This window comes from Arvicola amphibius, chromosome 13, assembly GCF_903992535.2.
Source record: "Arvicola amphibius chromosome 13, mArvAmp1.2, whole genome shotgun sequence".
NCBI lineage: Eukaryota > Metazoa > Chordata > Mammalia > Rodentia > Cricetidae > Arvicola > Arvicola amphibius.
In genome coordinates this window covers 4,971,020-4,991,056 of record NC_052059.1, presented here as the reverse complement: position 1 = coordinate 4,991,056, position 20,037 = coordinate 4,971,020, and the positions used below count along the sequence as shown (strand labels likewise).

General features: G+C 40.5%; 1 protein-coding gene across 1 annotated transcript in view; it reads right to left on the bottom strand.

The window, feature by feature from the left end:
• Uggt2 (UDP-glucose glycoprotein glucosyltransferase 2) overlaps window positions 1-20,037 on the bottom strand; it is a 106,541-nt gene that overhangs the window by 13,243 nt on the left and 73,261 nt on the right. Inside the window, exons 29-34 of the mRNA XM_038310088.1 lie at window positions 19,920-20,005; window positions 12,851-12,935; window positions 9,844-9,926; window positions 5,297-5,392; window positions 4,367-4,451; window positions 1,420-1,602 (exon numbers count right to left, since the gene is read on the bottom strand). Coding sequence (XP_038166016.1) covers window positions 1,420-1,602; window positions 4,367-4,451; window positions 5,297-5,392; window positions 9,844-9,926; window positions 12,851-12,935; window positions 19,920-20,005 — 618 coding nt within the window. The remainder of the gene's footprint in view (window positions 1-1,419; window positions 1,603-4,366; window positions 4,452-5,296; window positions 5,393-9,843; window positions 9,927-12,850; window positions 12,936-19,919; window positions 20,006-20,037) is intronic.

Here is a 20,037-nt window from a genome sequence, read left to right as displayed (position 1 = left end):
CTCTACAAGAGCAGCAGAGTCCTTCTAGTCACTGAGCCCTCTTCATTCTCTACCGTCTCAAGCTTGCTAAAAGAACACCAGTGTAATGTTGAGGGGAGGAAAAGAGGTTTATGCTTTAAAATCTTACTTTTTTTGAAATGAACGTCTCTCTCTGTGTGTGTGTGTGTGTACAGCTGGGTACATATACCTAGGCCTGAGCATGAAGTCAGAGGACAGCTGTATGGGGTCTGTTCCCTCCTTCCCTGTTCACGTGCGCTCCAGGGATGGGACAGGCCACGCTAGGTTTGCACATGGCTAGGCCTGCACCTCCTGAGCCATGTCTCTGGCCCGAGACAGATTTCTTGCCAGTGTATTTGGTAGTGCTTTCCTATCACCACACTTGCTTTTCCTGTTCTAAAGATTGTACTGTAATAGTGAAGTTAACTTGGAACAAACCGGCACAGGAAAGCAAGCCAGTCCACGCTTTCCTCCTCCCTATGCTGCAGGCTGGCTTTGAACGTCTCTTCCTTCTGCCTCTGTCTGCCGAGTGATGCACTTACAAACAAACAAATGTCAGCATGCTCTGTAAGCATAAGCTAATTCTAATACAGAACTTGAAAAACATACCTTCTGTCCACACTATGCAAATTCTGTCTTATGCATTAGTTTATGTACATTTACAGTTAATAATAGTATGATTAGAAATTCCATACTTTTTCAAATATTTTTTCATGAGTAACGATTCTAAAGATACTGAAATGAGGTAAAGGAAGAATCCATAACTTTTTTTAAAAAAGATTCATTTATTATATATACAGTGTTATACCTGCATGAACGCTTGAACTGCAGACCAGAAGAGGGAACCAGAACACATTACAGATGGTTGTGAGCCACCTGTGGTTGCTGGGAATTGAACTCAGGACCTGTGTTCTTAACCTCTGAGACATTTCTCCAGTGAACCATAACTTTTATCTATACAAATCTTGAAGCTGAGGTGGTTTTTAAATTTTCTCCAGCTGAATTTAGAGCCTTTAAGTGGCAGACATAAGGAGACTTGATAAGTGTTTCAGCTGCTCAGGGTCAACAATGACAAGGGGCTGTGTGCAGCCACTGGTGTTTCCAGCAAGAAGAAACAGCCGGTTACAAAGAAGACCAGCGCATAGCCACACAAATTCATGTAACTATTTTACAGTTACTAATATAGGCATGTCTTGTTTTTATCTGCCAAATTAAAAAAATGGCTGTTTCAGCCAGAAGCTACCATTTTCTAAACAAACAGCACTTCTTACCACACTACTTAAGATCCTTCATGAACACACTACAATCAGGTCTCGTATGTTCATGACATACAATGACAACAAATGAGCAGCAAGTCCTTAGGTTCATATTCAGTGAGAGGCAAAACCACCCTTTAGTACTACAAACAATTACCCTCATTACCTGATCAGCATCAACAAATATGATTTTGTCCACAGCTAGTGGAAAAAGGACGTCAAGGAAAAGAATTTTGTATCCCCAGATGACCCGTTGCTTTTCAGTTTGTTGGTGAAGCCAACGGGGCCACTTGTATTGGACAAGTTCGTATTGGAATCCATATTCCTTAGCCATGTGAGGAATTACCTCCTAAAAACATACAAAGAAAACCGAATAATACATTTCAGAAGAAGTTTACTATAAAATTATTATAAATTAATTGGGGAATGCCTAAACACCACTTTAACGAATCCTTCTGATGCTATTGTCCACAGTGTCTCTTACGGTCTTAGCCTGCAGCAGCTCCAACACTGCTTGAAGGTGGCAGACCCTTCAGGAGATGTGGCCTAATGAAAGGTAGTGAGGTGACTGGGGGTGAGGGTATCCTTGAAGGGGATACCGGGACCCTAGCTTCTCTTCTTTTCATTTGTTTACCGTGTGCTCATACTAGGTTGAACAGTTGTCACTATGAGTGCCAAAGCAACAGGACCAAGGGACACAGACACAGACCTCCAGACAGCACTTTCTTCCCCTACACTGATCAGCTCATCAAAATGGAGCAATACTATTTATTAAAGAAGAACACAAACATGCTGACGTAACAGCTTAAAACAAACACACTGTGCAGCTGTATAAAACATTTCCTTAGGAAAAGACAGCAAATTCCAGATCAGCCTGAGCTTCATTGGCTGTCTCAAAAATATTTTCATTCTCTGTAATTTCATTCAACAAACTTTTTTGTTTAAAGAGTTTTTTACTTTCTACATTTCCTTAAAAAGGAAAATGCAGATATTAGCATAGCTCTATAAAAGCTCAAGAACTAGCAATCCATCTGAAATAAGGAGAGCAGAGGAGCCTCGGCCGCTGAGGGCACCGTTGCTCTCGCAGGGGACCCAGGTTCAGTGCTCATCACCCACACCACAGTTCACAACTCTTCCCAGCCTCAGCTCCAGGGGACCAGATGCTGTTTCTGACTTTAAAGGGCACGCACGCATGTGGTGTGCATCCATACATGCAAAGAAAACACTCATGTACATAAAAATAAATCTAAACAATGTGTTACAAACAATGATAAAATGCACTAAACTGACAAAATGTAACTGTTTATTGTCATTATACAGTATTATTCTTTTAGCATGTGCTGTATATGTTATACTTTGATATGGAGCAAAATCAGTTTGCTTCTATCAGGACCCCGCAGACACAGGAGTCCTGTGCTGTCATGGCTCTTCCACGATCACTGGGCTTTCTGGACTTGAGCTTCCTATAATTTAAGGGCAACTATGTACGGGCTGCCGTGACCTTAACATCATTAGCCTGAATGTGGCTTCTGAATGGAGGTGTGAAGAGTCTGTAACTGGCGCTGACCCTGTGCCATCACTCGTCTGCTTAGAGCTCTGGAGGAGGTGGACGGGCAGCTCAGCACACAGACCACGGGGGCTACATGGTCGACCCCAACACGACTGCTGGGTGCCATGGTGGGTGTTCTTGAATGTACTCTAATAGCGTTTCACTGTTGTTTGGAGAAGCACGTGATGTCTGAGAAAAGACAACTGGCAACTCCACATCTGTTTTCCCTGCATCGAGTCCTCTGTGCCTAGGCCTTTGCCGACCATGTCTGTATCCTTTTGTGGGAATAAACTGAGCAAAACAGCTTTGATGAGTTGTGCAGGTCCCCCAGCCTATGGCTAAACTTAGGCAAAGGTGTGGTCCTTGCATCTGTGGGCACGGGGTGACTTACTTTCTGTTTGCAGCAATGGAATACAGTTTAGCTGGGTTTACGGCTCTAGAGGGTTGGAGCCTGTGATGGTAGGAGGAAGGCACGGCGGCAAGAGCAGCAGAAGGACCGCATCTCCAACCACAAACAGGAGAGGAAAGGCTGCCGAGGCCTCACAGCCTGAGCCCATGACACACCTCCCAATCCTTCCCAAACAGTTCCAGCAACTGGGGGCAAAGTATTCAAGCCTATAAATCTATGGGGCCATTCTCATTTGAACCACCACAAGGCATCTTGGTTTTCTTTCCAATGGGATTATGAAGAATTGCCAAGCGATACTGGAAAACAATATGTTTGGAAACACAAGGGGACAAAGGCATGGTCAGCACTTTTTATTTCTCCGTTTATGACACTGAGCTGCTGCTGAAGCTCTAGGACATCCCATTACTCCCGTGAGACCACAGAGGAACTGAGTGCGCTCTGCAGCAGGAAGGCGGGGCGGAGCCGGGCAATGGGTGCTGGCCACCTCAAACTGCCAGGACAATACTGAGCCCCAAGTGCACATGCACATGGCAAGCCAGGTGCCACAGAGACAGAAAGCCCTCACCATTTTGAGTGTTTGGCAAAGTGCTCCCATAGAGAGACAGGGTGGAAAGGCGGCACTAATCTTCCTATGTCTGTGAGAAACACCAAGACCAAAGCAACTCGGAGAGGAAAGGGCTCATTTCACCTAACACATTCGATCACAGTCCCTGAGCGGGGCAGGGCAGGAGTAAAAGGCAGGAACATGGAAGCAGGAACTTTGAACTCCAAGGTGATTTCATATTTTCTTGATATTACTAATGGTTCAATCTTTATAAAAATTGTGACAGAATCAAGTTCTTGTAATTGGAAAATTTACATATTTTCATCAAATTTAGAAAGCTATTAATCATTCTAGTTTTGAGTTTATATAAGGGTTTACCCTGCTAGTATTCTTTTCTTCTTTTCTTTAAATTCTTCTTTAAATAAAAATTACACAAAACTTTTGTAAACTGGTTAAGAATTGGGGATATAATTTTAAATTCAAAATTGTAATTTGGGTAAATACGCATTTTAAAAGGCCAACTTTGAAAAAGGAATGTTTTAAGAGCTTACATGACAGCAAAAAATTTAGTAACAAACTTTAGCCACACTATAAAATACCAACATGCTTACTTTAAATGTTGGGGAGAGGTAATTCTTCAGAAACCAGAACTTCACTGGCGTTTTGGTGTTCCGCAGAACAGAGAGCATCATAATCCTATGGAGGAGAACACGAAACCAAATACATGGAACAGCCTACTTTTTCAAAGGCTTCTAAATATTTAAAAGATGAATCGAGTTTTCCATTATGAATTTTCCATTAGAATGAAACGGAAATATTTTCAGAGATTAAGGCTGTTACAGTATGAAGTGTGTAAGGACCACGTAGCTAGTGTGAAGTGGTCCTGTTACTGAACTAGCGTCTAATTCTGGCTGTTACTGTGTGACAGACATACGGCCTTCAAAACCCACAGAGAACTATGCACCCCAAAACTCCACCATAGATTGCTTTAGTCTGGGGCTCTCAGTAACGGAGATACATGTGCCCTGAAAGTTCTCTTTAAAGTTCTCTTTAATGCCACGAGGGCATTAGTTCTAAGGCATTCTCTGCCATCCTTCTACTTATACCCCTAAAACTATTCTTTGAATTCTGAACACTACCTCCTTCTCCACCGAGTTGGAGTATGATATCCCTTCCTGGGGAAGGATCATTTACTATACACATTCCCCCTTACTTTGCAACTTGTTACATATAAGGTGTTTCCTAACCTTAAAGAAAATCATTCTAAATCAAACCAAACTAATTAAATTTAGATGTATTAAAATTACACATAAAGACGTGAGGTGCACAGCATGTGCCTTGTTAGTGCATAGGTAAAAGGACTCGCAGTAACAGTCTCTGGCATTGCAGATGACACCATTGGCTCTACTGTGAGATGAAACTAATATCAAGGAAGTAAAAGGAAAATAAAGTTTTTTTCTTTGTTGTAGGTCACTCTTTCATTTTGCTGAGTTCTGACTATGTAAATGCACAACTTACTGAAAATATTAGAAAATACTCACCGTAGAAAGCGCTCATATAAATGGCCAGAAGCAACTGAGAAAATGTTTAGGATGTCATTTTCCTTTCTGTCATCTTTATGCAGACTTTTTGTGAAGCTTGTAATAAAAACACAGGACAGTGTGTTCTTAGTCTATGTATATTATAATTACATACATCGAAATAATATGCACAACATACATTAAACAAACATTTATCATAACAATTATGAGCTATTTATATTAAATGTGATGGTATTTTTGAGGTTTATAAACTTTTCTTCGGACATGGAACACAATTAAACTTTTGTGTATTAATGTGGTAATAACCTTGAATTTTGGGAATTGCCAGAGTTCTTTTGAGAACCAAGAATAAAGTATAGCCTACTACGTTCATGAATAGTGTACTGGAGCTTACACAGGCCAACAGTGAGGAAAGAAGCAGAGTCCACTGAGTCAAAGTGTTAGTAGTGGAGCAACAGTGATCTATGGGGAGCAGGAGCGGCTGTGCTCACGAGGTTCTCTACTGCAAATTTAACAGTGATCTATGGGGGAGCAGGAGCGGCTGTGCTCACGAGGTTCTCTACTGCAAATGTAACAGTGATCTATGGGGGAGCAGGAGCGGCTGTGCTCACGAGGTTCTCTACTGCAAATGTAACAGTGATCTATGGGGGAGCAGGAGCGGCTGTGCTCACGAGGTTCTCTACTGCAAATGTAACAGTGATCTATGGGGGAGCAGGAGCGGCTGTGCTCACGAGGTTCTCTACTGTAAATGTTGTAACAGTGATCTATGGGGGAGCAGGAGCGGCTGTGCTCACGAGGTTCTCTACTGTAAATGTTGTAACAGTGATCTATGGGGGAGCAGGAGCGGCTGTGCTCACGAGGTTCTCTACTGCAAATGTAACAGTGATCTATGGGGGAGCAGGAGCGGCTGTGCTCACGAGGTTCTCTACTGTAAATGTTGTAACAGTGATCTATGGGGGAGCAGGAGCGGCTGTGCTCACGAGGTTCTCTACTGTAAATGTTGTAACAGTGATCTATGGGGGAGCAGGAGCGGCTGTGCTCACGAGGTTGTCTACTGTAAATGTTGTAACAGTGATCTATGGGGGAGCAGGAGCGGCTGTGCTCACGAGGTTCTCTACTGTAAATGTTGTAACAGTGATCTATGGGGGAGCAGGAGCGGCTGTGCTCACGAGGTTGTCTACAAGGTCAAGGACAGGACTCCATGAGGGAAAGAGCTTGCTCTGCATACAGGAAGACCTGAGCCTGCATCCCCCATTACAGCATGGGTTTGATACTGTGCACCTGTAATCCCAGTGCTGGAAAGACAGACAGGATGCTGGGGACTTAGTGGCCTAGAAAGTGGAGCACACGGTGAGCTGGAGGATCAGTAAGAAACGCTGTCTCTACACAAGGTGCACAGCAACAGAGGAAGACATTTGCTACTGACCGACACTAGACAAGTCACCACAGAGCTGCTGCACTGTGGGCGCGGGAGGTATCTAAGGTCAAAAGAGTCCTTCCTTCCTAGAGGACTTGAGCTCGGTCTCCAGCATCCACAATGGGCGACTTATAAACATGAAATCTCACTTCCCCTTCTGTCCTCCGTGGACACTTGCAGATCTGTGGTGTGTGTGCATGCATGCACACGTGTGTGCAAACACACCCACCTCCCATCCCTACACATTTTCTAAAAAGTGACTGCTTAGGAATTCAAGGCAGGAAGATTTCCAATTCAAAAGTCCACCCTTTGTTGGTGAGTGAATTAGAGAGAGTGAGTGAGAGAACTTGTCTCAAAAGAAAACAGTTAAAGAGTGTAAGACAGAGGGGATGGCAAACACTAACAAGGCCTCCAAATAAACATAAGCACAGATAAGGTGACCTCACAGAGACTGAAGCAGTAAGCACAGGGCTGCACAGGTTGGCACTTGGTCTTTGTGTATGTATTATGACTTCCAGTTCAGTGTTTTTATGGGAACTCAAGAGTATGTGAAAGACTGGGTGTGATTCTTGTGTCTTTTTTTGGACTCCTGTCTATTTGCTTGCTTGTTTTTTTCCAATTCCTGTGTATCTTAGTAACAAAACACCATGACTAAAAAGCAAGGTGTGGAGGAAAGGGTTCACTAGGCTCACACTTCTACATCACTGTTCCTCACTGAAGGAGTCAGGACACGAATTAAACAGGGCAGGATCCTGGAGGCAGCAGCTGATGCAGAGCCATGGAGGGGAGCTGCTTATTGGCTTGCTTCCCCTGGCTTTCTCAGCCTGCTTTCTTATAGAACCCAGGGCAACCAGCTCAGGGATGGCACCACCCACTATTGGCTGGGCTCTCACTCATTATTCACTAATGGAGAAAATGCCTTACAGCTGGGTCTCAGGTGAGGCTCCTTCCTCCCTGGCAACTCACAACACCAGCCAGCAGACTGTGTGTTAGTCTCTGGTGACACACAACACCAGCTAGAAGACTGTGTTTTAGTCTCTGGTGACACACAACACCAGCCAGCAGACTGTGTGTTAGTCTCTGGTGACACACAACACCAGCCAGCAGACTGTGTGTTAGTTTTTGTTTGACCTTACTTTATTTTGTTAATGTCCCCAAGAAGCCTGTCTGTTGTCTAAGGAGAGACCGGAAGGCAGCAAATCCAGACGGGGAGGAAGTTTGGAGAACAGGAGAGAGTACAGTGAAGGGAATTTTAATGAGAATGTAAGAAAAACTATTTTCAATAAAAGAAAAAAAGAAAACAATTCGAAATGCCCAGATAAGTAAAAAAAAATATTGCAAGAAAATCCTGAAGGACCAAATTAATCTGGGCTGTTCTTAATGTACATGATTGGTGCTGAAAGCTTTTCTTTAATCAAAGCCTCAGTTGTATCGAAGCACATGGCTAAAGTGGCCACGGTCGAGAACTGCTTTTTGTTTGTGGGGCTGAAGAGATGTCCCAGCAGCTAGAGCAGATCCAGCTCCAGTGTCCCTGCGACAAGTCCCAGCTGGCTTGTCGCTGCATCTCCATGGCATCCAGTACTCGCTCCTGGCCTCTGCAGGCACACAGTGCACAGGTGTATACTGAGGCAAACACTCATATACATAAAATAATAAAGCTAAATTTAAAAATATGTTGGCAAGTATCAATTATTATGATGAGTATTCTTTTGTAATTCTGAGAAAAAAGTTACTACATGGGCTAGTACTACAGTTTTTATTATCAAAGAGTAGGCTATAGAAAAAGGCATAAACTGGACCAAGTCCAAAATGATGGCAGTTCTTTTGACTGTAGAACAAAATAATCTATTTAGGCTGCTGAATCCATTCGGTTTAAAGTTTCTGTCTTTGATTGAGAGGATCTGTGTTTATGCTCATAAACTCAGAGTCCTCTAGTCAGCCTTAGCTGTCAACTGTTATGGACTAGAGTCCTCCGACTACAGTCTCAACCAAAGGACTGCGCAGATAAGCCTGTGGCATGTCTGTGGGGACAGTCTTGATTCTTAGCTGATGTAAAAGGCCCAGCCCACTGTGGGCAGAATCAATCCTTGCACAGGTCATCATGAAAGCTAGCTAAGCATGAACCTGGGTAGACCAGCAAGCTGGTGCGTTAGGGACGATTCTTCCCTATTTTCATCCTCGGCGGTGCGTGTGGAACAGGCCTTCTCAGGAGAAAGCATCGCCAACACAGACAGTCTCTGCGCTCAGCACAGCTTGGGAAACGTGCGACGGTGCAACCTGCGCCAGCTTCGGAACTCTTGTTGGAATTACGTGGAAAGAGGTTATTTATATCTGCTGGGCAGTAAACCTTTATTTAAAAAATCTCTCAGGAAAATAAGAGGTAAAGGAAGAGTAGACTTAGGAGATGGAGAGAGTTTGCGGCTCATGCCACTCCAATAGCCACCGCCATGTCTAGTCTTGTGTTATTGAAACTATGCATATACAAACCCAGCCTTCTCTTCCCTTGCACATCTCCCCCTTTTTGTGAGCTGGGGATGGAACCTAGGGCTCCATACATGCTAGGAAACAACCCACACACAGCTACACACAAACCCTAATGTTTGTCTGCTTTTTTAAAATTAACAATATGACTCAAAAACAGCGTATGGCTGTCAGTGTTGCAACCGTGCTGGATGGCCTTCTCCTCTTTGAGGCACACACCTCGTTTCCTCACGTAACTGGGTCTTTTCAGTCTGACTACAGCTTTGGAACACCATGTCCTGTAGGAAGAATCTTTCCCGAGGTCCCCAGATGGATCTATACCCCCACCCTTTGTTTGAACAGTATTCTGTTTTTAGCATTTTATAGCTCCAGGTTCTTTTTAAAAATTATATTAATTCTCTGGCAAGTTTTTGCATGTGATGTTGGTTCCGACTGTTTTCCCCACCTCTCCTCTCTTCCTCTCACCCCGCCAGCCTCTTTCCCACCCCCAGCTCCAGGCTCTATGTTAACCTTTACGTGTCTCTCTATGGCCCCTGGGAGAGGGGGTCTGCGCCTTATTTCTCAGATCTTTGTCATCTGCAGAATTTCTTCATTAATATAGTTACACCGTTAAAAATATTTTGTCATTAAAATAACTATTGAAAATTACCTTTTAATTGAATCCCACATGCCTCGATTTTCATGTTTGTCAGCAAGGATATCTTCTTTAGTTTTACCTGATTTTTTCTTTACCTAGACAATGTGGAAAGAGGAAATTTAGAATTTATAAAGTATGTCATATAAGGCAAGAAATTGTAGAGATGTAAGACGTAGTTATGGCTCACAAATCCAGGTCATGTATTAGCATAATGTTATAAATTAAATCTTATACTATCTTGTACTATCAGTTCTGGGGAAACAAGATCTCAGAAACTATTCTGCTGGTTCCCATGAGAAGAAACAATGGGCTTCCACTTGGGTTTGAGATTTTGCAGTTTAAGACATTCCTTGAGATCCTTTCTCGTTAGTCACATAATTTAGACCTTTTTCATCCTTGCTAATGACAGTCCTCTTCCTCTTCCTGAGAAGGTTCTAGTGACGATATCTGCTCTCCAGTTCTTCTGTTGAGTACATTTAAACTCCCTGCTCCAACAACTGCATCCATCTCTCCCACACGCGGTGGATGAGGATGAATATGTTATCTCTTCCTTCCCTCTATGCTCAACTCACAGTTTGGTATTTGCGGATACAAGAAATATTTCCCTAGTTTAATAAAACACAACTATCTGCCTTGCAATTTGCCAAATCTTTCCACAGCATATAAAAGCCAGCCACTAAATTATTTTGTTGTGGTTTTTAAAAATGTTATTTGTGTGTATGTGTGTGTATGTGTGTGTGTGTAGCTTATATGTATGCCCACAAGCTGTAGGTGCCCCACAGGCCAACAGGCACTGCATCCCTTGTTGGAGCTGAAGTTCAGGTGGGTGTAAGCCCAACTACTGTGGTGTAGTGCAGGAGACAGTCCCGCTTTCCCCTAGAGCAGCAAGGGCTCTTACTGCTGAGCCTCTCTCCAGCCCCAGGCACTCAATTCTTAGTCTTGGTGCTCAGTTTCAAAGGTTCGTCTTAAAAATAAAAACCCACCCTAGTGCTACATACGTACCCAAATCTGCTATCTACCTTCTTTTTTTTGTTTTGGTTTTCAAGAGAGTGTTTCTCTGTGTAGCCCTGGCTGTCCTGTGGCCCCAAACTCAGAGATCCACCTGTACGCATTCTGAGTGTTAGGATTAAAGGTATTCACCACCACCACCTGGCTACTATGTACTTTTTAAAAAAACCAGGGTTCTTTATTTAAGAGTGTATATTTATTTAAACACAAGGATTTTAGACTGTCTATCAAGACTTCTTACATCCAGAATCTGACCTGAATGTGCCTGGATTTTTTTATTTCATTGTTTCTGCTGATTTTGCATATTTATCTTCTATCATGTGCTGGCTCCACACTCGAAAACTATGATTTTCAGTTTATTGTAATCTTATTCCAGAGATGGATGGCTATTTCTGCCAGATATCTGTATACCGTACCTATCAGAACTAGTTTAGTATCAATTCAAAGTTAAGATTTCCCTGGAATATTTGGTGACACAAATTTGGGCTGATGAGAGATAATTTATTATGTTTCATCCTTATGTTGATGAAAACATCTTCTAATAAATTACTATTTTATGTAGATTTTTCATCTTAATCTGTATTAAATTACATGTAAATTAAATCAAAATGACAGTGCAAGTGTTCCTGGGAAACTTCCAGGACCGCGCATCTCCCCTCGTGTTTTCTTTGTATTTTGTTCCCGTCAGTTGTCCTTTAGCCATTTTACTAGTTTTCAGCAGGAAACATAGTTCACTCAAAAGGGCAACTATGCCTGCCATTGTTTAAAAATTCTTTTTTGTTCCTTCCCTCCTCCTTTCCCCTCCCTAAGCACAAGGATAATGTTTTTAGGGTTTAAAATAAAAACTCCAGGACAGCTTCTCAGAGGAGGAGAATGGATGGAGAAGGAAAAAGAGTACTTCCAGGGGGTGGATGCTGAGGCCTCTGCTCTCACACGCATGTGCTCCCATCAGGAAACAGTCACACAATGAAAAATAATGAATCTTTAAAAATTTTGTTAAAATTAGTGTTCTAACAGTAAACAAGATATATAAAGGCTATGAGGTGATGGGTGAGGGAGAGGAAGGGAAGAATAACAGAGAAAGGCCTCAGGAGAAAGAGGTAGCAGGATCTCTGAGTTTGAGGGCAACTTGGTCCATACAGCAAGTTCTGAAGCAGCCAGTCTACACAGTGAGACACTGTCCCAAAAACAACCAGCAAGAACAACAAATGCCTAGTCTCCATCCCTCTCTTTCCAGGACTAAGTTTGCATCTCTAGAGCACGGAGCAGAGTATTATCTCCTAAAGATATGGTCAGTATTCTAATATAATTATCTCCTAAAGATACAGTATTATCTCCTAAAGATATAGTCAGTATTCTAATATAATTATCTCCTAACGATACGGTCAGTATTCTAATATAATTATCTCCTAAAAATACAGTATTATCTCCTAAAGATATAGTCAGTATTCTAATATAATTATCTCTTAAAGATATAGTCAGTATTCTAATATAATTATCTCCTAACGATATGGTCAGTATTCTAATATAATTATCTCCTAAAGATACAGTATTATCTCCTAAAGATATAGTCAGTATTCTAATATAATTATCTCTTAAAGATACGGTCAGTATTTTAATATAATTATCTACTAAAGATATAGTCAGTATTCTAATATAATTATCTCCTAAAGATACAGTCAGTATTCTAATATAATTATCTCCTAAAGATACAGTCAGTATTCTAGTATAATTATCTCCTAATGATACAGTCAGTATTCTAATATAATTATCTCCCAAAGACATAGTCAGTATTCTAACAAAATCTAAACAATACCATTCCTTTTGTCTTCAAAATCCACTTTCATAATCTTAATTTTCCTTTTTTTCATTGAGTTACAAAGGAAAATTTTAGAGAACAAAATTTTTAGTTGCTATTAAACAACACGAAGAGGAGCCAAGGCACTTGTTACAGCCTGTAAAAGGTGCGTACTAAAGCCCGTGAAAAGTGCGTACTAAAGCCCGCACAGACCTGCACTTTCAGTATCTTGCTCTTAAAAGTGTTTAACACGACAACAACGGTGCCTGCATCAGACTCTGAGTCTGTTCCTTCATGCCTAAAAGAGACAAACACAAATACCTGTCATTTATTCAGTAATAGACTATAATATTGATACAAATAATTCCCTTACAATAAAATTGTTTATATCATATAGCCAATATATATACTGAAATGTTATATTTAATTAAACTTATTTTAATATTAAGATGATCTAGAGGCACTTATTAACCTTAATAATCTAATTATTCATAAGACTTACATTCTTGCTTATTTTTGCTGCAGTATGAAAAGGCTTTGGCAAAACTCAGATCTTTTAGCTGACATTGCTATACTGATAATTAAAATGAGAGACAATTTCTAGACTTGAAAGTTTTCAATTTTAGAGGAATTATATTGTCAAAACTTTCCAATCTCCACCAGTATTTATTTATTAAAATTGTTTTTTTTATTGAGCTGTATATTTTTCCCCACTCCCTTCCTTCCTCCCCCATTCCCTTCTACACTCTCCAAGGTTCCCATGTTCTCAATTTACTCAGAAGATCTTGTCTTTTTCTACTACCCATATAGGTTATGGGTAGTAATATTATTATATATTATTAGTATATAGATTATATCCATGTATGTCTCTCTTAGGATCCTCTTTGTTGTCTAGGTTCTCTGGGATTTTGATTTTAGGCTGATTTTTCTTTGCTTTATGTCAAAAAGCCACTTATGAGTAAATATGATATTTATCTTTCTGGGTCTGGTTTACCTCACTCAATATGTTTTCTAGACCCATCCATTTGCCTGCAAATTTCAAGATGTCACTATTTTTTCTGCTATGTAGTACTCCATTGTGTAAATGTACCACATTTTTCTTATCTGTTCTTTGATCAAGGGGCATTTAGGTTGTTTCCAGGTTCTGGCTATGACAAACAATGCTCCTATGAGCACATGTCCTGGCAAGATTGAGCATCCCTTGGGTAAATACACAAAATTGATATTACTGGGTCTTGAGGAAGGCTGTTTCCTAATTTTCTGAGAAATCACCATACTGATATCCAAAAGGGCTATACCAGTTTGCACTCCCACCAGCAGTGGAAAAGTGTTTCTTTTACCCCACAACCTCTACAGCATAAGTTGTCAGCAGTGTTTTTGATCTTGGCCATTTTACAGGTGTAAGATGGAATCTCAGAGTTGTTTGATTTGCATTTTTCTGATGGCTAAGGATGTTGAGCATTTCCTTAAGTGTCTTTCAGACATTTTAGACTCCTCTGTTGTGAGTTAAGTCTATATGCCACTTTTTTGCCACTTTTTTTTTATTGGATCATTTGTTCTTTTGATGACCAATTTCTTGAGTTCTTTATATATTTTGGAGATCAGCTCTCTGTCCGATGTGGATTGGTGAAGATCTTTTCCCATTCTGTAGGCTGTCATTTTGTCCTGTTGACTGTGTCCTTTGCTTTACAGAAGCTTTTCAGTTTCAGGAGGTCCCATTTATTAATTGTTTCTCTCAGTGTCTGTGCTGCTGGGGTTCTATTTAGGAAGTGATCTCCTGTGCCAATGAGTTCAAGTGTACTTCCCACTTTCTCTTCTATGAGGTTCAGTGTGGCTGGCTTTATGTTGAGGTCTTTGATCCATTTGGACTTGAGTTTTGTGCATGGAGATAGATATGGATCTATTTTCATTCTTCTACATGTTGATATCCAGTTATGGCAGCACCATTTGTTGTATATGCTTTCTTTTTTCCATTTGATATTTTTTGCTTCTTTGTCAAAAGTTAGGTGTTTGTAGGTATGTGAATTAATATCTGATCTTTGATTCGGTTCCATTGGTCCTCCTGTCTGTTCTTATGCCAATACCATGCTGTTTTCAGTCCTGTAACTCTGCAGTAGAGATTGAAGTCAGGGATTGTGATGCCACCAGAAGTTCCTTTATTGTACAGGATTGTTTTGGCTATCCTGGGTTTTTTGCTTTTCCATATGAAGTTGAGTATTGTCCTTTCAAGGTATGAGAAGAATTTTGTTGGGATTTTGCTGGGCATTGCATTGAATCTGTAGATTGCTTTTGGTAAGATTGCCATTTTAACTATGTTAATTCTACCTACCCAAGAGCATGGGAGATCTTTACATTTTCTGGTGTCTTCAATTTCTTTCTTCAAGGATTTAAAGTTCTTGTCACATAGGTCTTCCACTTGTTTGGTTAGAATTACTCCAAGATATTTTATGTTATTTGTGGCTATTGTGAAGGGTGATATTTCTCTGATTTCTTTCTTAGCCCATTTATCATCTGTGTAAAGGAGGGTTACTTATTTTTTTGGGTTAATCTTATATCCTGCTACATTGCTGAAGGTATTTGTGAGTTGTAGAAGTTCCTTAGTAGAATTTTTGGGGTCAGTTATGTAAACTAACATATCAGCAAATAGTGAGAGTTTGACTTCTTTTTTGATTTGTATCCTTTGATCTTCTGTTGTTTTATTGCTTTAGCTAGAACCTCAAGAACTATATTGAATAGATATGGAGAGAGTGGACAACCTTGTCTTGCTCCTGATTTCAGTGGGATCACTTTGAGTTTCTCTCCATCTAGTTTGATGTTGGCTGTTGTCTTGCTGTATATTGCCTCTATTATTCTTAAGTATATGCCTTGTATCCCTGCTCTCTCCAAGACCTTTATCATGAAGGGATGTTGTATTTTGTTGAAAGATTTTTCAGTATCTAATGAGATGTGATTTTTATTTTTCAGTTTGTTTATATGGTGGATTACATTGACAGATTTTCATATGTTGAACCATCCCTGCATCTCTGGGATGAAGCCAACTTGATCATGGTGAATGATTTTTCTGATGGGTTCTTGGATTAGTTTTGCCAGTATTTTATTTAGTATTTTTACATCAATGTTCATAAGTGAGGCTGCTCTGTAATGTCTTTGTATGGTTTGGGTATCAGGGTAATTGTAGCCTCATAAAAAAGAGTTTGACAATGTGTCTTCTGTTTCTATTGTGTGCAGTAATTTGAGGAGTTTTGGTATTAGTTCTTCTTTGAAAATCTTGTAGAATTCTGAGCTGAAACCATCTGGCCCTGGGCTATTTTTTGGTTGAGAGACTTTTGATGACTGCTTCTATTTCTTTAGCAGCTATAGGTCAATTTAATTTGCTTATCTAGTCTTGATTTAATTTTGGTAGGTGATGTTTATCTATAAAGTTGTCCATTTACTTTAAGTTTTCCAATTTTGTGGAGCATAGGTTTTTGAAATATGACCTAATGATTTCCTCCATGTCTGTTGTTATGCCCTCCTTTTCATTTGAGATTTTGTTAATTTGGATATTCTCTCTCTGCCTTTTGATTAGTGGATAAAGGTGTCTATTTTGTTGATTTCTTGAAGAACCAACTTTTTGTCTCATTGATTCTTTGTATTGTTCTCTTTGTTTCTATTCTGTTGATTCCAGCTCTCAACTTGATTCTTTCCTGCTGTCTAGTCCTCCTGGGTGAGTTTGCTTCTTTCTGTTCTAGAATCTTCTGGTGTTCTATTAACTCACTAGTGTGGGTTTTTTCCAGTTTCTTTACATAGGCATTTAGTGCTATGAACTTTCTTTTTAACACTGCTTTCATTGTGTCCCATAAATTTGGGTATGTTGTGTGGTCATTTTCATTGAATTTTAGGAAGATTTTAATTTCTTCCTTTATTTGTTCCTTGGACCACTGATGATTCAGTTGAGCATCATTTAATTTCCATGTGTTTGTGAGCTTTCTGAAATTAATGTTACTATTGAGGTCTAGTTTTAAGCTCTGGTGATCCAATAAGATACATGGGGTTATTCTAATTTTTTTGTATTTGTTGAGGTTTGCTTTGTTTCATAGTATGTGGTCAATATTTGAGAAGGTTCCATGAGGCTCTGAGAAGAAGGTATATTCTTTTATGTTTGGATGGAATGTTCTATAGATGTTCCACCAGAATTTTTATATACTTGAGACTAAAAGGCATTATTAAACTCAGTAACTCAGAGTATGTCTATTTGTATCTCTTTGATTCTATTTTACACCACACATAATGTAGTTCACTCCTTAAATTTCAGAACTGTTAAACAATCATGGTAACTGAGCTTATGTATATATTCTATGCATGGAGGGAGTCTATCATGGGAACTACTAAATAATAACATTAAAGTTTGTCAAAGAGAAAGAAATTAGAGGCTACATTAATAGCCACCTTTTCATTTTATTATATGTTGATATAACCTGACCACAAGAAGATCCTGGCACTATAATAACTAACACATGCTTTTAGTTCCCTCTGGCTTCAAGTTTCCCACTGGAGGGATTCAAACCAAAGTAAAAATGCAGGATCCTGTGCAACAGTTGTTCGCTAGAAAATTGAAAGGGTTCCAACGATCCAGCACAAATGTCATGTTTTAAAGTAAGTTTTAAACACTTCTAGTCAAAGCCTGCTCAGAGGCATTGGCGACTCTGTTCCTCTAACACACTGTTCACTGGAACCATGCTGGGGCTACTGGGCCCAGCTCCACAGCAGACAGGCTCTAGAGCGAACTTTTGCCCAGGCTGTGGAGATACAGTGATGGCGAAAGCTTCTGTTCTGAGAAGCCAAGTACTTTCTAGGTGCCACAAAACCAGTATCTATGGATGGGACAATTATTATCCTAGAGGAAAAGTGAGTCTTGCTGGCCTGGGATCCAGCAGATCTTATTAACAATACAAGGCAGTTACACACTCTAGATAAGGTACAGTCATCAACTCAAGGGAAGAGACAAGCTAAATAGAGAAAACATATATCACTGAAAAGGAATTTAGGCAGGAAAAAAAGAAATCAATTAATTTATACTCTCAGTAAGGTTTCAAGAACTATTGTATCTCAGTTAAGTCTTTTAATACAAAATGAAAGAAATCACCATGTATCAGAAAAGAATTATTTTAATTTGTGTTTTTCCTTGAATTCTAAATATAACATTTTCAATTTTTAGAGAGAGTGGAAAATAAAAATCTGGCTTCTCATTTCTCATAAAAATACTGACTAAAAACAAAAAATGAAGAAGCCTTGCATTAACTATTTTCTTAATGTCCTAAATGGTTTATTGGGTATGAATTTTACAAACATTATGTGTACTAGTGGTAATGGTGGAGCTGGAGAGTATTGTGTCTTCTCCAGGCTGCACAGTGAGAGCCATCAATAGTGTGGCAGACCTTGTAGCCCTTTCCAAGGCCATGGCTATCTGCTTTGTGTTTGAAGATGAAGTTCATCTTTCTGTTCCAGCAGCTATGCCTACCCCTGGCAGCTGCCATGCCTTCTCACCATGATGGACTTCTATCACTCTGGAATAGAAGCCAAAATAAACTCCTTCTTCCCTAAGTTGCTTTTGGTCATGGTGTTTTCTCACGGCAAGAGAAAGCAGCACTGTCCTGCATCGCTCATGAGACAACATGGCACAGCCCTCCTCCCTATCCTCTGGCTCTAAAATTCTTTCTGCTTCCTCTTCTGGATGTTACCTCAGCCTTGGAGATGATGGCATAAATGTCTCACTAAACTTTTGTTTCTTTGTTTTTCTTTTTGTCTTTTTGATGGTGGTTGTTCACTAGTCTGGCTGATAACTAGATTCTGTGATTCTGTTGAACAGACAAATACATTTTCATGGAGCGAAACCTGAAGGGGCAATAAGCTAATGTTTCGCTAGTTCTGTTGACATGCACAGTGATGGAGACATGAGGTTTATGTAAAATCTAATGACTCACTGGTTTAGTTTTCTGGGCTCAGAAAGCCAGCTGGTGTGTATCACGGTCATAGCAGCGTCTTGTTTCTTACCTTGGAATCATGGTAAGATCTGTCAGGATCTCAGTTTGGTTCTATATGCCACTCCTGGGAGTCAGTTCTCCAACCCTTTCTAAGTAGTGTCGGAACTTAGAGGGACTGGTCTGCTGCTAGTAGTCTCTTGAGTGCCTTACAGTGGGCAGACATCAACACTGAGTGTACCAGATATGCCTAGATGTTATGGTTATAGACTCCACCTGACAACAAGGCATAGAGGCTTAGTTTTGGGGTACAATTTAATGTCTAGTGCTATGAGGGCCTTTTGGGTGCTAGGTTTGCTGGGGTGGGCTTGGTTTCGGGGTTCAGGGAAAAGCTGTACTCACTTCCTAGGACACCAGCTTCTGGCAGCGGTTGGAGACTGCCCTTTCTACTCTCAGTGCATTTGCTCTTGTTTATTCCCTCAGACGGTCATGTGTCAGGGTCTCAGCATTGTGCATGGACAGTTGCTAAATCCTATGGGATGGCTAAGTACTGGAAAGTCATTTTCTGTCACCTTGCACAGAACTAGATCTAATACTTTTTTAGGATTTTAATTTCCATTTTGATAATCTGATATGTAACACCAAATAATCATTCACATCTAAAACTCTAAAAGTGGTTTGGGGAAGTCAATGACATGAATCATAATGATATTCTGCTATACTCATAGATCATTGCCTAGCCTGATTGTTATCAGAGAGGCCTCACCCAGCAACTGATGGAAAAAGATGCCCAGAACACAGTCAAACACTAGGCAGACCTTAGGGAATCCTGTGGAAGAGGGGGATGAAGTATTATGGGAGTCAGAGGGGCCAAAGAAAACACACAGAATCAACTAACTTGAGCTCATAGCATCTAACAGAGACTAAACCCTCAATGAGAGACCTAGCCTGTGCTAACTTAGGCCCTCTGCACATGTTACACTTATGTAGCAACTTGGTCTTTTTGTAGGGTTCCTAACAGCGGAGCAGGGACTGTCTCTGGCTCTGTTACTTGCTTTTAGAACCCTTCCCTCCTACTGGGTTGCTGCATCAAGCCTTAACAGGAGAGGAGGTGCCTGGTCTCACTGCAACTTGATCTGCCATGGCTGCTGATATCCACGGGGTTTGGAGGGGCGCCCTTTTCTGAAGATAAAGGAGGAGTGAATGGGGGTACAGCTTAGGCCGAGAGACTGGGAGGAGGATAAGGAGGGAGGGGAAAATGTGATCTGGATGGGAAAAATTGATCAATTAATTAATTTTAAAAATTGGTTTGGATAACTCACCCAACTATTTCATAAATATCTTCAGATTTTCCTTCTCGCAATTTCAGTATCCACGCACCTGGGTTTGCTTTTAACTGAAAATACCCCTTGGAAGATAAAGAGGGAAACTAATTACGTG